Below are 18,285 nucleotides of genomic sequence, written 5' to 3'. Positions count from 1 at the left end.
AGTAGCCAATGGCCTGGGGCATTACAAACGAAGGGGAGAGAAGATGGCGAAGGAGCTGCTGCTTTCAGCGGTAACTCTCCATAACACACAGTCTCCACGACATGCAGACAAGCTAATCAAATTCCAGAAGGAAAATTGTCTTAGGCACAAATAATAATAATAGAAAAAATCAGCCAACTCCCAGTGGGTTGTTCAGTTTGTTCCACCAGAGAACAGTCTGCTGGCATAGTTTTTTAAAAACAACAACAATAACCCAGGAAGTCACAGTTCCCAAAGCCTTTGAGAGAAAAAAATGCAGAGTCTCCGTCCAGATTGCAAGTCCTTGTTCATTCAGAACTCTCGTGGCAGCCAGCAGGCAAATATCTGAAATATTAGACATATGAAATGGTAGGATTTCACACCAGGATGGAGTTAGCAACAGATGGTTCTAACAGGCAGACAGCCTCGTGCAACTGCCAAGCTATTCAATAGATTGCAAAGGCCTGACATATTGCTAAGAAACAGACAGGGGACCACACTGCAAGGAATGCACAGCTGTAGAAAAGGAGGTGTTTGGGTTCGTTTTGTACAATGCGGTCTCTGGAATATGAATTTCATGCAGTATGAAGAATCCTGCTAATAATCATCATAAATAATACACACACACATACACACACACATGATTTTTCTCCTATATGCGTGCTGCCAAAGTCCTCTGGGCACATACGAGCAATATAATTAAACACATACCAAGGAATAAAGGAACACTGCCTGCTGAAATTCTTACCTGGGGAATGCAGAGGAAGGATATACCTACTTGCATTAAACTCAGCTCCTAGCCATTAGCCAGACAGGGAGCTCTGCAATTCTCAAATGCTTGCAAGCCCCCTCCTGAGAGCTTGTGTAAATTAGTTACACAGATTCGCATAAACACATGTGAGTGTTTCTAGTTGTCCTAGTTAACTCACCACTCCCTGCATCCTATTCTTAATCATTTAATGGGCTAATGGAGAGGATGCTGTACAAAATCTTAAAAAATACTTATTATTTTTCTTAATTAAGAATTGTTACAGGCAGTAGGCTCTGGCCATAACATGCATCTCCTCTTTTCTAGTCCTAACTACAGCAGTACCTCGGGATGCGAACGGGATCCGTTCCAGAGCCCCGTTCGCATCACGAACAGAACACAAGACGCGACAGTGCGTCAGCGCGTGCGCGGGTCATGTTTCGCCGCTACCGCGCATGCGCGCGACGTCATTTTGAGCGTATGCACATGCGCGAGCAGCAAAACCTGGAAGTAACGCACTCCGTTACTTCCGGGTTGCCACGGAGCACAACTCAAACGCCCTCAACCCGAAGCGCATTCAACTCGAGGTATGACTATAGTATCTCATATTCCTCCTTATCACACAGCTTGCCTTTCTTGGTCTTTGTGCTCCCACAAATTATAACTAATAAGACCACGTTTGCACTGTACATTTAAAGCAGCATCATACCACTTTAAACAGTTCATGGTCCGCCCTCCACAAAGAGCCCTGATTTGTTCAGGTTGCAGAGAGCTACAATTCCCAGAGTTCCCTGGGAAGAGGGATTGACTGTTCAACCACTCTGGGAATTGTAGCTCTGCAGGGGGAATTGGGGTCTCTAAACAACTTTTCGCACCCTTAAGAAACTATAGTTCCTGTGATTCTTGGTGTGAAGCCCGGCTGTTTAAAAAGCAGTATGAAATGCTTTGAATGTATGGTGCACATGGGGCCATAATGAGGGCCGTGAACAGTGCTGAGCACATTCTGGAAATGCTCTCGCTAGGTCATAATGTTCTTGCTACTAGTATAGCCAGCGCTCAGCGTGAACAGGTGGAGTTCTTAGTGTGAGGGGAACTGAGTTCAGAGAGATCTTGGTGAGAATAGGGAAGAGTAAGGAAGGATGGTTGCCACGGATGATTGACATGGAGTTCAAATAGGGGTGCTCACTTGATAAATGTGGAAGTATGCTTCCCCCCATTCCCAAGAGGCAATGCAGCAGCTTTAAACTTGTAAGCGCAACGACGGTAGTACATGGGGAGAAACTGCCATTGTAAATACAAATAAAGAGTTTGCGGGGGCCCGCTAGGCCAAAACATTCCTCCCTCGTGAGTCTCCTGCTATTGGCCAGTCTTAAAGTCACCACATATCTGCCATCCCAAGCATTTTAAAGCACCATCTCAGTGCTAGGCAACGGAGAGAAAAGCCTTTAAAAAAACCCAACTGATTTCCATGCCTTTGCATAAAAGCAGAACCCAAGTTCCTCTATCCGCCTTCCGCCTAATGAAACGTTGGCAATTTGTTGTTGTTGTTTAGTCATTTAGTCATGTCCGATTCTCCGTGACTCCATGGACCAGAGCACGCCAGGCATTCCTGTCTTCCACTGCCTCCCGCAGTTTGGTCAAACTCATGTTAGTAGCTTCAAGAACACTGTCCAACCATCTCGTCCTCTGTTATCCCCTTCTCCTTGTGCCCTCCATCTTTCCCAACATCAGGGTCTTTTCCAGGGAGTCTTCTCTTCTCATGAGGTGGCCAAAGTACTGGAGCCTCAGCTTCATGATCTGTCCTTCCAGTGAGCACTCAGGGCTGATTTCCTTCAGAATGGATAGGTTTGATCTTCTTGCAGTCCATGGGACTCTCAAGAGTCTCCTCCAGCACCATAATTCAAGAGCATCAATTCTTTGGTGATCAGCCTTCTTTATGGTCCAGCTCTCACTTCCATACATCAGTACTGACACAGATTGCCTTAAATACTGTTTTGTGGGTCTATGAGTCACCTGTCTTTATCCTATATTTAATGGGTTGGCCAAAAACACCTTTGTGAACGTGTATGTTAAAACACAGATTAGTGCTGCATCCACACAGCTATTTGGATGGATATATAGCAGGCCTTATCAGTGTCGTAGCGTGGGGGGTGCAGGGGGGCTGGCCGCACCGGGCGCAACATCTGGGGGGGCGCTCGCACTCGCAGCTCTCTGCCCCTACCTGGCTCGAGTGCTAAAATCCATGGTTTAGGGGGCACAAATTACTTGCCTTGCCCCGGGTGCTGACAACCCACGCTACGCCACTGGGCCTTATCTCAACAGTGAAAGGCAAAGTCTGTGCCAGCTGTTTAACAGGGAGGAAAAGCTATGCTACTTTGCACCGTGCAGTTCAGGACACTGTTATCTGGAGATTCTTCTGCCTTCTCAGCCAAGAGAGGCTGTAATCCTGGGCAATTACACTTGATTCAAGTGTGGAGGCTGTTCATGGAAAATTGGGAAGAGAGGCTGCTGCTCCTCAACATTTGAGGTGGTGGTGTTTTTTGCAAAGGAAATGTTTTAAAAGAATTCAGACAAAAATATTCTTTGTTGTTTTTGCAATGCTTAGTGTTCTTGAAAGTTACAAGTCGGTCATTTCTTCCTACTTCCATGAAAACAAAAAAGCGGCTAGCTTTTAAGCCTGGGTTTGTGTGTTGTTGTTTTTTCCCAAAGAGGGGGAGAAAGTGTTGCGAGAGGAGTTTCTTATATCTGTTGGATTATTTTACTTTTATACAATTATTGTTCTCGTTAAAAATAAAAATTGGGGCCAAATAAAACATCATGTCCGTACTGCTATTACTAGCACCAAGGGGAGGAGATATTCTCTACTTTTTCTGCTCTGCAATTAAGATGCAGTTTCAGCAGGAAGGCTATTCAGATCTTTTAAAGGGCGAAAGAGGAAAGGCTTGCTCTCTGTGTGTGTCATCTTCAAGGCAGCCACGTGGGGCTGCTAATTAGTAGTAGTTGTACTAGCAGAAATTGGCCTGTGAAAGATTCTAGTCACACATCTCTGGTGTCAGTTCTTGTTTGACCTTAAGCCTTGGGTGTGCATAAGCAAATTGAACATTAAGGTATGTAAGATTTGATCAAATCCAAGTTTGCCCTGACTACCCCATTCAGTCTGTCAGCCCTAACTTTATTTTATGCAGCTATTTAGATCATTTTGCAGGCCGCCTGCTGTAAACTCTCTGTCCTGGGGCTGGACCAGTTAGGGTGGGGAAGCTTAAGCATTTTACTTTGTGGCCATCAATGCAAAACCCGCTGTGGTGAAAGGATAACAATTAAGAGAAGGAACTCGGCCCAAAACAACTGGCCTCAGTGCATACGGAAATCCAAACTCACTTAAGTATATAAACAGATTCGCAAAGCCAAGAATCCCTCAAAATATACTTTAGAAACTGGAAAAGATATATAAGTGGCAGGCAGTGGGTAATTTATGAAATGTGTAACCTCAAGGTTTTTGTCATGCTAAACCAGCTGAGATGTTTGTCGTTTACCAGGTTGTAGTGAACGGAGGGTTGCAACACCTCTTCCCTGATATCTTATGAGGGCAGAATATGAGGGCAGAAACCTATTTTTCGTTCTATAAGACGCACCAGACCACAAGACGCACCTAGTTTTTGGAGGAGAAAAACAAGAAAAAAAATATTCTGAATCTCAGAAGCCAGAACAGCAAGAGGGATCGCTGCGCAGTGAAAGCAGCAATCCCTCTTGCTGTTCTGGCTTCTGGGATAGCTGCGCAGCCTGCATTCGCTCCATAAGACGCACACACATTTCCCCTTACTTTTTAGGAGGGAAAAAGTGAGTCTTATAGAGCAAAAAATACAGTAAATATAAAGAAATGCAAATAAGTAATTAAACATTACTGTTTCGTAACTCGAAACAATTGCAAAGGGCATGTGAGTCTCTCACATTTTAAACTGAAGGACTCCTCAGGCTCCTCCAGGAAAGCTGAGGATGGAGAAATGCAATTCAAGAAAACTGCCTGTTCTTATTTGTCAGGCTTGAAAGAGGAGCCTGTGATGACTCTCCAGCAGCTGTCTTGTCTCTCCATGAAATGTAGTCAGACAAGGCCGCCCACTCCCATGTAATGGGTTCGTGTTCCCCCCAGTCTTCACTTTGCAGTTAGAACCCAGGCTGCCTGTTGGCTCTTCTTCCACCTTCCCCCACTTGCCAAGGCAAACTCAATCGCTGCCTCCCACAACTGAGAGAAAGTACACCCTATGAGTGCTTCCCCTGCTCATTGGAGCCAATAGTGTGACAGGGATGTTGCCTGGCCACAATCTAGAAAGCTAGTTGATCTAATTTTGTCATGGGACACCAACAAAACGACCTCTACCGCAACAGCTATGCAGTACATCTTAATCAGGCCTGCAGGAGTAGCTGTGATGAGGAGAGTCAAAGTTTGTTTTTCCAGTTTTAAACAAGACACAGTTTCCTGTGTTGTCCAAGCTCAGAGAACAGTGGTTTGCTCAACTCAACAAAGTACAGTTTCCCCCACTGGCAACTGTATTTTGTTTAAAACGGGAAATGAAAGCCTACAATCTCTCCCCCCCCCAGCTGTGAAAGATGATGGAGCACGCAAATCTGAGGCTTGTACAGACCCATTTGTGGTAATGGGAAACCTTGGTTTCCTGTTACGTCTGAACCAAGCCTATGTCTCTGCTTATGGTAAATGAAGCCTGATTCCCATCCGAAAATATATGTAGTTTTGCAAGTGAATGTTACTTACTGCTTGTAAGTTCAATGGCTTAACGAAACAAACTGCCAAGCGTGACAGGAGCTAGGACGTTATCTCAATTGAAACTTTAGCAAAAAGCAGGCATTCTCAGCTGCTATTCAGAGGAAACAGTGAAAAATATCATGGCAGATATTAAATGAAGAGTGTTGTGAACTGTTGGTTTATGAAGTCTAGACGGGTGGGAGGGTGTTACCTCTGCATAGCCCATTGTTTCAAACTCATTTCATATCAGAAGCATCTGAAATGAGAAATGAAAAGGGGGGATATCTAATTCCCTTGTTCAAACAGATACACTGCATAATTTTCTCTTTCAAAATCCCATCTTCAAACATCGCCTTGGAGATCAGCCGCTGCCTGTCTTTCACACAAATCATAACATGATTAATCTATTGACACTCAGTCTATCTTTTGCCGTCAATCACCTGCATCTGCTTTTCTCTGAGAAAACAACCTGAATGTTGTAAAAATGCTCATTCCTCTTGGAACAGAATATATTTGCTGAGCATCCTTGAATAGTCATTGGCCCATTATGGCAGGGACAAGGAAGGTGTTGTCGGACCACAGGCCCATCTACTCCAGCATCCTATTCTCACAGAGGCTAATCAGGTGCCCGCAAGAAGCCTGCAAGTACTACATGAGCACAACAGTATTCTTCCCCCCTCTTGATCTCCATCAGCTGCTACAGAGAGACATACCACTTCTGATAAGTACATAATCATCATGATTAGCATTACAGATAGCATAAATTTGTCTAATGCCATTTTAAAGCCATCCAAGCTGGTGGATATCATTAATTACATCTTCTGGTAGAGAATCCCATAATTTTACTAGGAAGTTTAATATGAACAAGTACTTACTTTGTCTGTCCTGAATTTTTCAACATTCATCTTTGTTGGATGGCCCCAGATTCTATTGTTATGAGAGAGTGTTTTTGTACATAGCATGCGTATAGTGGTGCCTCGCAAGACGAAATTAATCCGTTCCGCGAGTCTCTTCGTCTTGCGGTTTTTTCGTCTTGCGAAGCACGGCTATTAGCGGCTTAGCGGCTATTAGCGGCTTAGCGGCCATTAACGGCTTAGCGGCTTTAAGAAAAAGGAAACAAACTCGCAAGAACTCACAAGACGTTTCATCTTGCGAAGCAAACCCATAGGGAAATTTGTCTTGCGGAACGACTCAAAAAACGAAAAACCCTTTCATCTAGCGAGTTTTTCATCTTGCGAGGCATTCGTCTTGCAGGGCACCACTGTAATTATAAACTGTAGCATTTTCATCTTACTTGCTTTTCTCTGAAGTGAAAAAAAAGCCTCATATATTGCAACCTTCACAGGAGAGCTGCTCCGATCCCTTGATTATTTCGGTTGCCCTTTCCTACAACTGTGATGATATTATTAATAATAATAATAATAATAATAATAATAATAATAATTATGCAGTGATCACAACTGCACACAGTATTCCAAGTGTGGTTGCATTGTGATATCTGCAGTTTTAATTTCAATCCCCTTTTCCTAATGTTCCCTAGCATGGAATTTGGCTTTTTCAAAGCAGCCACACACTGGATCGACAGTTTAATCAAGCTAGGCACCATGCCTCCGATATTTGTTTCCCGATAAGCCATTGCAAACTGCACAGAGCAAACATGTCTCTTTTGTCTCCAGTTTCCAGCCTGCTTCCAGCTCACTCACACACAACTCTGCCTATTGTTCTCCTGTGTGGCAGCAGGGTGAGGAACGGCCAACCGTTTGCTCTATGGCACAGAGCAACTTCTTTGGATATGTAAACTGTGGTACTTAACTTGCCAGCCAAAGTCATCACCTTCACAAATGAACTGGTTTGGCTGGTTCCCTCTGCTATGCACACAGGATGACAGGTTTATAAAGGGCACAGGGTATAATCCAGATTACCCACCCCCTACACACACATACACACTGCTCCTAACAATGAGCTACAAACCCAAAACAGTTCCCTAGCAGACCCTACATCTTATACACCTCCACGGTGAAAACTGTCCCTTTATCTCTCCTCTCTGCTTCCTGTTCTTTCACTGGTTTCTGATCCATAAGAGGACTTGTCTTCTTATCCCATGTCTGCTAAGCTTACTCAGAATGAGCGGCTTTTATCAGAAGCTTTTTGAAAGTATAAGCGGCGGTATGGAAGTATAACCAACAAGTAAACAGCTGTATGAAAATCAGACCACCTGCAAGCGGCAAACATGTGAAAGAAGCACATGTTCAAGGGGTGCAAGGAGGCCTGGAAAACCCACCCTGTGCTGATCTGTGTTGAAGGGAATCAGCACCGGGTGAGTTTTACAAGCACCTCTGCTCCCATCTTTTGAAGCTCTGCTGGAATTCCAAGGGTGCCCATGTCTTGCAAAGCCTGCCTGGTGCTGATCCTTTCCATCTCTGATCCAGAAGGTGAAAGGATCACCATAGGGTGTGCTTTGCAACACATGGGAAGCCTTGGAAATCCAGTGTAACTTCAAAGGAGGGGCGTGGGGATGCTCCCAGGGTGCAGAAGAATTCCCCCCTTCTTCCCCATGCTGCTGTTACCTTGCTAAGTGACGGGGGTGGGTCTGGATTTTTAAACTTACTGCAGCACCAGTGGGAGGGGGCCAAGGGGAGAAATAATTATTTCTCCTCTTCCTGCTGTTGTACAGAGTCACCGGCAGGGGGGTTTGTTGCTTGAAGGAGGAGGAGGGGATTTGTTCTCTAGCACCCACCCCAAGCACCTTTTGTTGTGTGTGTGTGTTTTAAAGAAAACAATAAATTGTTATTTATACCCTGCCCTTCCCGATTCAGAAAACTGGGCTCAGGGCAGCTAACAACAAATTTAAAACACTCAGTTGATGCAACTAAAAATAGCATAAAATACAGTAAAAACGTGAATAACAATAAATTCAGAATTCAAAAATCAATTTAGGGGGGAAAGCCATCCAATAAACATTAGATGATCAAAAGTGATGGGCAGGCCTTGAGTCTGCCCCTCTTCACAATTTGTAATGGAATTTATTGCAGAACATTCAATAAAATTTGTCACCTGAAGCTCACAGTCAGGGAGACGCACCAGCCACAAGTGGTAAAGCTGGATCCAAGAGTGCATACCCAAGCTACATACCTGCTCCTTCAGGGGCAGTTTGAGTCCTTCCAGAACAGGTTGTCTCCCCAGACTCCCCAGACTCAAGAATAGCCAACTAACAGCACCACCATCTCATCAGGATTCAACTTCAGCTTATTGGCTTATAGACCTCATCCAGCCAATTACTGCCACCAGGCACTGATGGAGGTAAACATGGATATACCTCCAGCATTTTCAGATCGCCTGCACTGAGATCTTTGTGACCTTGTCAATAACTCAGCCAGGCACGCTATCTTATCTCCCAACTAATTGGTATGCCCGGAACGAGTCGAGAAAATTAGGGGAATTATGCATGAGTTTAAAGCTATTGTTGGTAGACTATTTGCTTCCATTGTCTCACAGGCATTCTGCTTGTATCCTGTGAAAGCATGTGGGGTGGACGAGTTCTTCCCAGACTGATTTGGAATGGATTAACTAACTAAAACAATTTCCAAAATAAATTGTTTTCAGTAGATGTGCCAGGCTAAAGTTCAGGTCCACCATGTTCCTTATGGTGTTATCTGAAGCATCATGGGGTCTATAAACCTCCCCACACCAAATCCTCTGCCAACAGCACCCTCTCCCTTTTCCTGAACTGTCTTTATCTAGCTGCAGTGAGGGGCTCACAGCTGGAGCCTCTGCTAGACCCTATGTGCTGCCAAGAGCTACTGAGAATCATGGGGACTATATGACTCCTACTGAAGAGTCCTTATGCCCACCACTGACTAGTAAGTGTAAGTCAGGGGAAAGGCAGCAATGGCAAAACCTCACCAGATCTTTAGATTAAAGCAATCCCCTCCCAGGCTCACCCAAAATTAAGAGCTGACTCAGTATCAGCTCACAGGAGTGTTGAGTTACTGAAATTAATATTTCAAATCACTCTCCAAAATAGGTTTTAGTGCCACCGCTTAGCAAACAATATTTATAGATCCAGGATGCAGAACAAGAACACCTGACTTGGGACATTTCTCAGGCTCTAATTGGGAGGACAAATTGGGGGTAAAGGACAAGGTGAAGAAAAAAATATCCCTGAACTCAACTGTAAGTTAATGCCAGTTCACAGAAGTGAAGGGCAATATACAGATGATGGACACTAGACACAAGAGAGTGCCCATCATTTGCAGTGAATACAGAAAAGGGGGATCTTGAATTTGCCAAGCTGAACATCTCCAAATGCTGGACACAGATGATATTTCCTTTCCTTAATTAGGCTGGTAACAGCTTGAATCAATATTAACACATGCAGAGACTGGCGAATAATTTCCCACCTGCAGCAAATATAATGATGTCCCCAAAGTCAACATGACAACTGGCATGAGGAATGTTTCACAGCGGTCAGAAAGATTAATCAATATAATAAGAGGTGTGATTTTGTTTTGTTTTCCGTGTTTCTTCATAAGCCACAGAATGTGCTGCTGTGAGCTGCATTCCACTGTTTAGTGCCAGCCAGGTAACGTTGGGCAGAACTTCATCTGCCTTGAAGAACTAAAGTCTCTTGGCCTTTTTGATAACTGCTTTAGTGCTTTATGCATCCCATTTCCACCAACTTCAGGGCAACAATATAAAAAGATAGGAAGCTGCCCTCTACTGAATCTGAGCATTGTCCCTCTAGCTCAGTCTTGTCAACATTGACAGGATTTCAGATGGTGTTGTCTCTCAGCCCTATCTGGAGTTGCTGGGAAATGAACCAGTGACCTTCTGCAGGCAAGGCTGATGCTCTCCCATTCAGCTATGGCCCTTCCCCAAGATATGTGGTCAATATCTTTGTGAGGACGCTGGGCAAAACTTTCTGCTGGACACTTCTGACTTATTTAGGGGGAGCAGGTGGGACGCAAGTAGGTGTACAGGTCCTACAAGTCCCCCCAACACCAACATGAGCATCCTTGCCTTTCCCCAGGTTTGCTGGTTCCTAACTAGCTCTGACATTCCTGATTTTCTCGCCAAATTGAAGATGTTCCTTTTCCATGCGCGCACGCCCAAACACACACCAATATTACAAGGAGCCCAAGCACAGAGGCCGGGGGAAAGACACTTTACCCAAACCCAGGCAGTAAAAGCCTGGATGTGTGATGAGCAAGCACCATAATAACTAAACACATTGAGATCCCACTCCTGTCACTAACTCAGGAGGAGAGCAAGGGGCAGTTGTGGGTACAGGCTTAGAGACTTGAAGGGTAAAGAAGGCAGCCACGAGTTGCTTGGTACAGGAGCTTCTCCCCCCTCCCCAGAGCTGCTTGCTTGCCTGATTGATTTTAATAAAAGTTATATACCACTTACTATAATAAAAGGGACGCGGGTGGCGCTGTGGGTAAAACCTCAGCGCCTAGGACTTGCCGATTGCATGGTCGGCGGTTCGAATCCCCGTGGCGGGGTGCGCTCCCGTCGTTCAGTCCCAGCGCCTGCCAACCTAGCAGTTTGAAAGCACCCCCGGGTGCAAGTAGATAAATAGGGACCGCTTTATAGCGGGAAGGTAAACGGCGTTTCTGTGTGCTGCGCTGGCTCGCCAGAGCAGCTTCGCCACGCTGGCCACGTGACCCGGAAGTGTCTTCAGACAGCGCTGGCTCCCGGCCTATAGAGTGAGATGAGCGCACAACCCTAGAGTCTGGCAAGACTGGCCCGTACGGGCAGGGGTACCTTTACCTTTACCTTATAATAAAAGACCTGTAAGCTGTTTACAATAAACCGATGTCCATAAACAGACTCGCTCATCAAAGCTTGATGGCACATTAGTAGCAAAATATATTGTGGGGCTCCTACTACATCCCAGGCTGCTTTCTTTCCTCAGAGCCTCAGCTACCCAGAATTGACCGTCCTCGACAAGCGTCTCCCAATCAGGCTCCTTCAGAGGACACGGCGCAAAGCCGGCTGAAAACACCCCCGCTAAGCAGCATCCTAGGGCAAAGGAAGCACGAGGTAACAGCACTGACGATAGCATTCGCTCTTCCTGCTGTCTCTGATCCTGATCTGACTCACACACGCACACCCCTCCTTCCCCAGTGTAGGTTAGAATTCAGGTCAAGGTTAAGGGCTTCTCATATAAGCACTGGTTTATCAAAGGGGCTGCACGTGATAATGAAATTTTACCGAGAGTAAGCCAGCTTTGATCCAGAGAACTGCACATATCAATCCATGTGCCAAAGTGAGGTTTTGGGTTTGGGTTTCTTGAGTGCCACCCCCTCTCCTGAATCCTCTTTTGAAAGTGAAAGAAACCTTAAAAGCCAATTGTGATATGGCGTGGCTGTGCATAATATACCGGGATGTGCACAAAAGATAATGCTTCGTTCAGAGTCTGCTTCAGCACTTCAAAAATGAGGCCACTTCATCTCATATTGCTTTGGGTATCTTCAGTTTGAGTCAAAAGTAGAACCTCACTTTGGAAATGTGAGGTTTTGTATGTCCCTCTCCCCCATTAATAATAATAATAATAATAATAATAATAATAATAATAATAATTTATTATTTGTACCCCGCCCATCTGGCTGGGTTTCCCTAGCCACTCTGGGCGGCTTCCAACAAAGATGAAAGATACATTAAAATGTCACATATTAAAAACTTCCCTGAACAGGGCTGCCTTCAGATGTCTTCTGAATGTCAGGTAGATGTTTATCGCTTTGACATCTGATGGGAGGGCGTTCCACAGGGCGGGCGCCACTACTGAGAAGGCCCTCTGCCTGGTTCCCTGTAACTTGGCCTCTCGCAGTGAGGGAACCGCCAGAAGGCCCTCGGAGCTGGACCTCAGTGTCCGGGCAGAACGATGGGGGAGGAGACGCTCCTTCAGATATACTGGACCAAGGCCGTTTAGGGCTTTAAAGGTCAGCACCAACACTTTGAATTGTGCTCGGAAACGTACTGGGAGCCAATGTAGGTCTTTCAAGACCGGTGTTATATGGTCTCGGCGGCCACTCCCAGTCACCAGTCTAGCTGCCGCATTCTGGATTAGTTGTAGTTTCCGGGTCACCTTCATAGGTAGCCCCACGTAGAGCGCATTGCAGTAGTCCAAGCGGGAGATAACCAGAGCATGTACCACTCTGGCGAGACAGTCTGCAGGCAGATAGGGTCTCAGCCTACGTACCAGATGGAGCTGGTAAACAGCTGCCCTGGATACAGATTTGACCTGTGCCTCCATGGACAGCTGTGAGTCCAAAATGACTCCCAGGCTGCGCACCTGGTCCTTCAGGGGCACAGTTACCCCATTCAGGACCAGGGAATCCTCCACACCTGCTCGCCTCCTGTCCCCCCAAAACAGTACTTCTGTCTTGTCAGGATTCAACCTCAATCTGTTAGCCGCCATCCATCCTCCAACCGCTTCCAGACACTCACACAGGACCTTCACCGCCTTCACTGGTTCTGATTTAAAAGAGAGGTAGAGCTCTAACCAACATAGGGAGATGAATAAATAGTACTGTATCTCATTTTTACTTTTTGATAGCAGTGGATGAAACTTGCAGGCATATAGCCCCTTCTGAGGAGGTGAAACCTGCCAAATTTCCGACAGATAGGTGCGGGGGGCTGGGAGCTGTACAAAGGGAGTCAATGGTTTTTCTGCAAGTAGTTTCACTCTCCCCATCCCACACATTGGGGGGGGGGGGCATTTGTATGGAAATGGACTAAAAGCCTAGACTTGTCCTTAGGTAAGTAACCTGCGGAATCTCGAAGAGATAGGTGCTGTGGTTATGGGACTGAGGAGTTAGGAGGAATGAAGACTTGTTCTGTTCTGCCCTTTGAAATCAATGTGATTGGAAGGAGGAGAGGAGAGCCCTGGCAATGTTATTCCCTTGTTGTTGGAAGCTAGAACCTTCAGCTACAAAACTACACTATACCTCCCCTGCATCCTACCTCCTCCACCTGCCTCATACTTTAAGAGCTTGGAAAGAAAATGTAAGCATTTCTAACAAATACCACGAGACTCGCTCTCTAGGATGGATCAAATGAGTGTCCCAACTCACTTGCAGCCACTTTGGAGAAGTCCTGCTTTCCCATAGCCTGAATCCCTCCATCAGCACTTCCAAGCTCCTCGCCTGATCACAAAATGACACCACAGCTCCTCTGTTTATGTTACAGCTGTATTTCTAGGGTTTCCAAATCTTGAAACCTCTTTGGAAGCAGCCTCACTAGATCAGAACCAGCAGCATTCACATCTGCCTACTGGCCCAGAAAAATGCAGATAATGTCAGTAGGGGTGATCTCAAGGTTCACTCTAAATCTCTTGTTGACCAGCTGGGGGGGATGTCTGTGTGCGAGTGCATTAAAACAAATAAATGTATTTAGGATTCCAAGGAGGCAGGTACACCCCTTGCCCTGCCCTGCCCTGCCCTGCCCTGCCCTGCCCTGCCCCCCATGATTTGTGTTTTTTTATTAATAATAAAAAACAACAACCAAACATCTCCCCTTAAGAAGAATATTAGCACAGAAAAGCTAGAACCATTCTTGCTGGTGTGGAGCTTGTTCTGTGGTGTGAGTTTTTGTTAAAGTGGGGTGTGTTATGTACTGAAGTTCTCACCCTGGGCCAGCAGGGGGATACTGTAGATAGTTTTCACTCAGGTCCACATATGCAAATAAGGAAATGAAAGTGATGTTCAGTGATTGGATAGTTACAGAAAGTTGTTACTGTTGCGTTGTAGTTGAGCTCTATATAAGCAGGTTGGCTGAACCCTTCAGTTCAGTTATGTTCTGGCCTCTGAATAAACAAGAGCTGTCTGAAGAATCACAGTGTCGTCTGATATGTTCACCCACAACTTAACAGGGTGAACATTCAGAAATGGCGCCACTTGAAGCGATACAATCCTCCGGACTCTGCTAGCTCCTTCTGCTATATTTGTGAAGCAGGCCTCACTCTGCCTCTAACTGACAGATATGACAGCTCATGTGTTTGTTTGTTTGTTTGTTTGTTTGTTTACTTGTCTGATTTTGACACTAGAGCTTTTTCAAACACAATCTGGAAGAAGAATTCCTGCAAAGAATAGCGAGGAGGACAGTCCGCCGGCATCTGTTTGGAGAAATCAATCCCCACAAAGTCAACCGGTTCGGGGCAGGCTGTTCACCTTTCCATGCACTGGCAACTACGGTATGTAACACATGCTTCTAGAGCTTGTAGAGCCCCTTGGCTTACCTGCTTTTTTGACTGGCTTGCCTCCCGTCCTTTGCTGGCCTTTTACATCTGTCTCTTCAGTTGACATGTGAGTTTCATTACATGCATAATCATTACAGGTTGTTATTTGATAACCTGAGCAGGTCAAAACTCCTAGCATCATGTTATCATATGATTAGTCTCATGAATCTTTGGTGCTTAGCATGTTAAAGGTAAAGGTACCCCTCCCCGTACGGGCCAGTCGTGACCGACTCTGGGGTTGCGTGCTCATCTCGCTTAAGAGGCCGGGAGCCAGCGCTGTTCCGGGTCACGTGGCCAGTGTGACGAAGCTGCTCTGGCGAGCCAGCACCAGCGCAGTGCACGGAAACGCCGTTTACCTTCCCACTATAAAGCGGTACCTATTTATCTACTTGCACTTGGGGTGCTTTCGAACTGCTAGGTGGGCAGGTGCTGGGACCGGACGACGGGAGCTCACCCCACCATGGGGATTCAAACTGCCGACCATACCATCGGCAAGTCCTAGGCACTGAGGTTTTACCCACAGCGCCACCCGCGTCCCCGCTTAGCATGTTAGGCTATTACTAAAGCAAGTGTGCCTATCTGTGTGGCGGACATCACTTAGGATAGAAGCTTGGCCCAGAGCAAGAATGTAGTTCTTCCTCCTCTCTTCCCGCCCTCTTACCTTAATCCTGTTGCTTTATGGCACCACAGCCCAGCCACATGAAATGCCAAGCCACGTTGATTTCACTGGGACTTTGAGTTAGTGCTCTCAGAATGGCAGTTTGAGATTTGCTTCCCACTCTCGGCTGTAGGCAAACTTGCACAATTCACAGCACATGTGAGCAGCCTAGCTGTGTGAACGGAGCAATAATACTGAATCTGCATACTCAAACAAAATGGCACCTCCGGTTCTGTAAAAGAGAAAATTCTGATCTCCTCCTCCCTGTGCACAGGAGTTGTGAGTTTGCAGCTCCATCGTTATGTACCATGCTTACGCAAGTAGGCTGGTCTTCTGCAGGAGTGAGCCAATAGTTCTGCAGGGAAATGGATGGTGAAAATGCATTTGACTTCAAACGCACCCATTCTCTTCTTCTCCTTCCAGATATATATATATATAAATATGGAGAAGAATACACACACACACACACACACACACTTCTAGATGTTCCCCAACCAAGGGCTAGAAACCTGCACTATAAAATAAAGCAGGATCATGCCACTTAAAACAGTTGTGGCTTCCCCCAAAGAATCCTGGAAACAGCAGGCTGTTAGAAGACCCTCGCTCCCTCTCAGAGCTACAGTTCCTAGAGTGGTTTAGCAATTAACCCCCGCTTCCAAGGAAACTCTGGGAATTGTAGCTCTGTGATGGGGAATAGGGATCTGCTAACAACTCTCAGCAGCCTTAACAAACTCAAATCCCCTGGATTCCTTGGGTGAAGCCATCACTGGCTGAAACAGTATGATGATGCTTTTAATGGATAGTGCAGATAGGGCCATAGTAATCACCTGGGTGCAAATAATGTGTGCTTTCCTTCCTTTTTTGCTATGCAAATAACAGCCCCAGGGAAGTCTGAGCAGCCTTTAGAGTATAGACCAAGGGGCTAGTGAGAAGGGCAGCGGGGAAACCACTAGCATAAGAGCATAATAGTCCTGCTGGATCAGTCCTATGGCCTATCTAGTTCAGCATCCTGTTCTCTCAGTGGCTAATCAGATACCCACAGGAACCTGAGCCCAAGAGCACTCTCCCCTTCTGCGGTTTCCATCAACTGGCATTCAGAACCATGAAGGCAGAGCATAGACATCATGGCCTATGACAATCCCAACAAAAGAAACACCACTCCAAAGCTGCTATTTCTATTTGAAGGAAAGATCAGGCTTTTAACTGCACATTAAATTGCATTCATGAAATTAGCATCATGTCTACTCCGGCCCTAACTGGCTGTAAGCAGCTCAGAATGGGGATTTGCACTCCCCATATGCATTGATCATGCTATGTCCTCCATCACAATCCTCCCTTCAAATATGGCCTCTGCAATCCCTTGTAGGAGATGGAGACTTTCACCTTGCCCAGCAACTTACCTATGACTGCACGGATGGTGAGCAAGGGAATCGTTTGCACCTCAGAGTCTGACTTAAAGTCCATGCAGCTGACATTCCCAGAGCTGGATGAAGTGTCTGCAGAAGAGCCCAAGGCAAGTGACAGGAAGAAACCACCGGATCAAACCATAAAGCCTAAGCTGCCCCCCTTGGTTAAAGCTTCAAGATCTCGCCTCTCTGAAAACAAGAAGACTTCAGGTTGCCGTCTTCCCTCGGTTCCTGCTGTAATTGCATCTGCATCGCTAAAGTGGGGAAAGTTTTAATAACTTCTTAAGGCTGCTGACATGGATTCCATCAAAGCATGCCCTAGTATTCTGGTCTTGGTATCTGGTACAGACCACAAATGTTCAGACACTCTGAAGCCAAGCACTTATTTGGTACATGAACATTGCAGGGAAAGAATATTTGTATATATTGAATCACCAGTGGAGGGGGAGAAATCTAAATGTTCCATTAAAGAAAGTACCATGGGCCTCTTCGGTGGGCAAAACTGAAACCATTTTAATCTGTTGCATGAGCCACCAGGGTAAAGCAAGGATGTTTCTCTAAGGGTGCAAAGTACACCTTTTAGTCTGAATTTGGCACTTGTGAATGTTGTCCAGGAGGGATACAAAACTGAAGAGTGTATTGTGGGGGTTGAGGATATAAATGCTAACTAATATGTTTTATTTTTGAATTACAGACTTGGGAAATATTAAAAGCAATTTAACTTGTGAAGATGCTTGACTTTGTCTACATATCATTCTTTGGACAGCTCTAAACAGATTTGCCCTAAAGGGTTTCTAGTTAGGTGGGCAAGAGCTCTTTTGGTCCAAGATTTTCCGCAATCTAACAAAACCTTTTCATCAGGAAACATTTAACCATAGCTGGCTCATTCCCATGGACAATCCATGACAGTTAAAACTGGCTTAAGGTTTAGTCTAAAGGTATACACAGATGGCATTTCAAGGACTGGCTGTAAAATGGGCACTTGCTAGATTCTGCACATGCCCTTGCTAATTCTCCAACTGGTCCTGCAGCTCTTTCCCAAAGATGACAGCAAGCAGAGACCCTGAGCATGCCATATAATCTGCATTATTATTAATTAATTCATGAATCGCCTTTTCCACATGCTTTTGCAAATATATCATAGAAATAGGTTAAAAAAAATGAAAACTGTACCAAGAAATAATCAAAGTTCGTTTTTTAAACACAAAGCAAACAAAATGAACACCCAAGGCAGAGAGACCTGTTCCTCCAGCTGGAAAACCATGTGGAGACAAAAAGGTACTCAATTGCTTCTACAAAGTGCAGATAGTTATGCCTGTTGTATCTCAACAGGAATGCTATTCCACAGAGCGGTGGCAGCCACACCCTTGAGTTGCTGTGGACATTTCAGGCTTCTGGTATTTTAGACACTTGAAGGAGAATCTCTCCTGTAGAACACAGTGATCTTCTGGGCAC

At 45.5% G+C, this 18,285-nt stretch overlaps 1 protein-coding gene across 1 annotated transcript in view; it reads left to right on the top strand.

Moving 5' to 3' along the window:
• The window catches only part of LOC114588334 (uncharacterized), a 28,667-nt gene extending 11,135 nt beyond the window's left edge, over nt 1-17,532 (top strand). Inside the window, exons 4-6 of the mRNA XM_028713498.2 lie at nt 11,443-11,570; nt 14,575-14,721; nt 16,791-17,532. Coding sequence (XP_028569331.2) covers nt 11,443-11,570; nt 14,575-14,721; nt 16,791-17,105 — 590 coding nt within the window. The 3' untranslated portion in view covers nt 17,106-17,532. The remainder of the gene's footprint in view (nt 1-11,442; nt 11,571-14,574; nt 14,722-16,790) is intronic.
• The last annotated feature ends 753 nt before the right edge of the window (nt 17,533-18,285 follow it).

This window comes from Podarcis muralis, chromosome 2, assembly GCF_964188315.1.
Source record: "Podarcis muralis chromosome 2, rPodMur119.hap1.1, whole genome shotgun sequence".
NCBI classification, from domain to species: domain Eukaryota; kingdom Metazoa; phylum Chordata; class Lepidosauria; order Squamata; family Lacertidae; genus Podarcis; species Podarcis muralis.
This window is presented reverse-complemented; position numbering and strand designations above follow the sequence as displayed.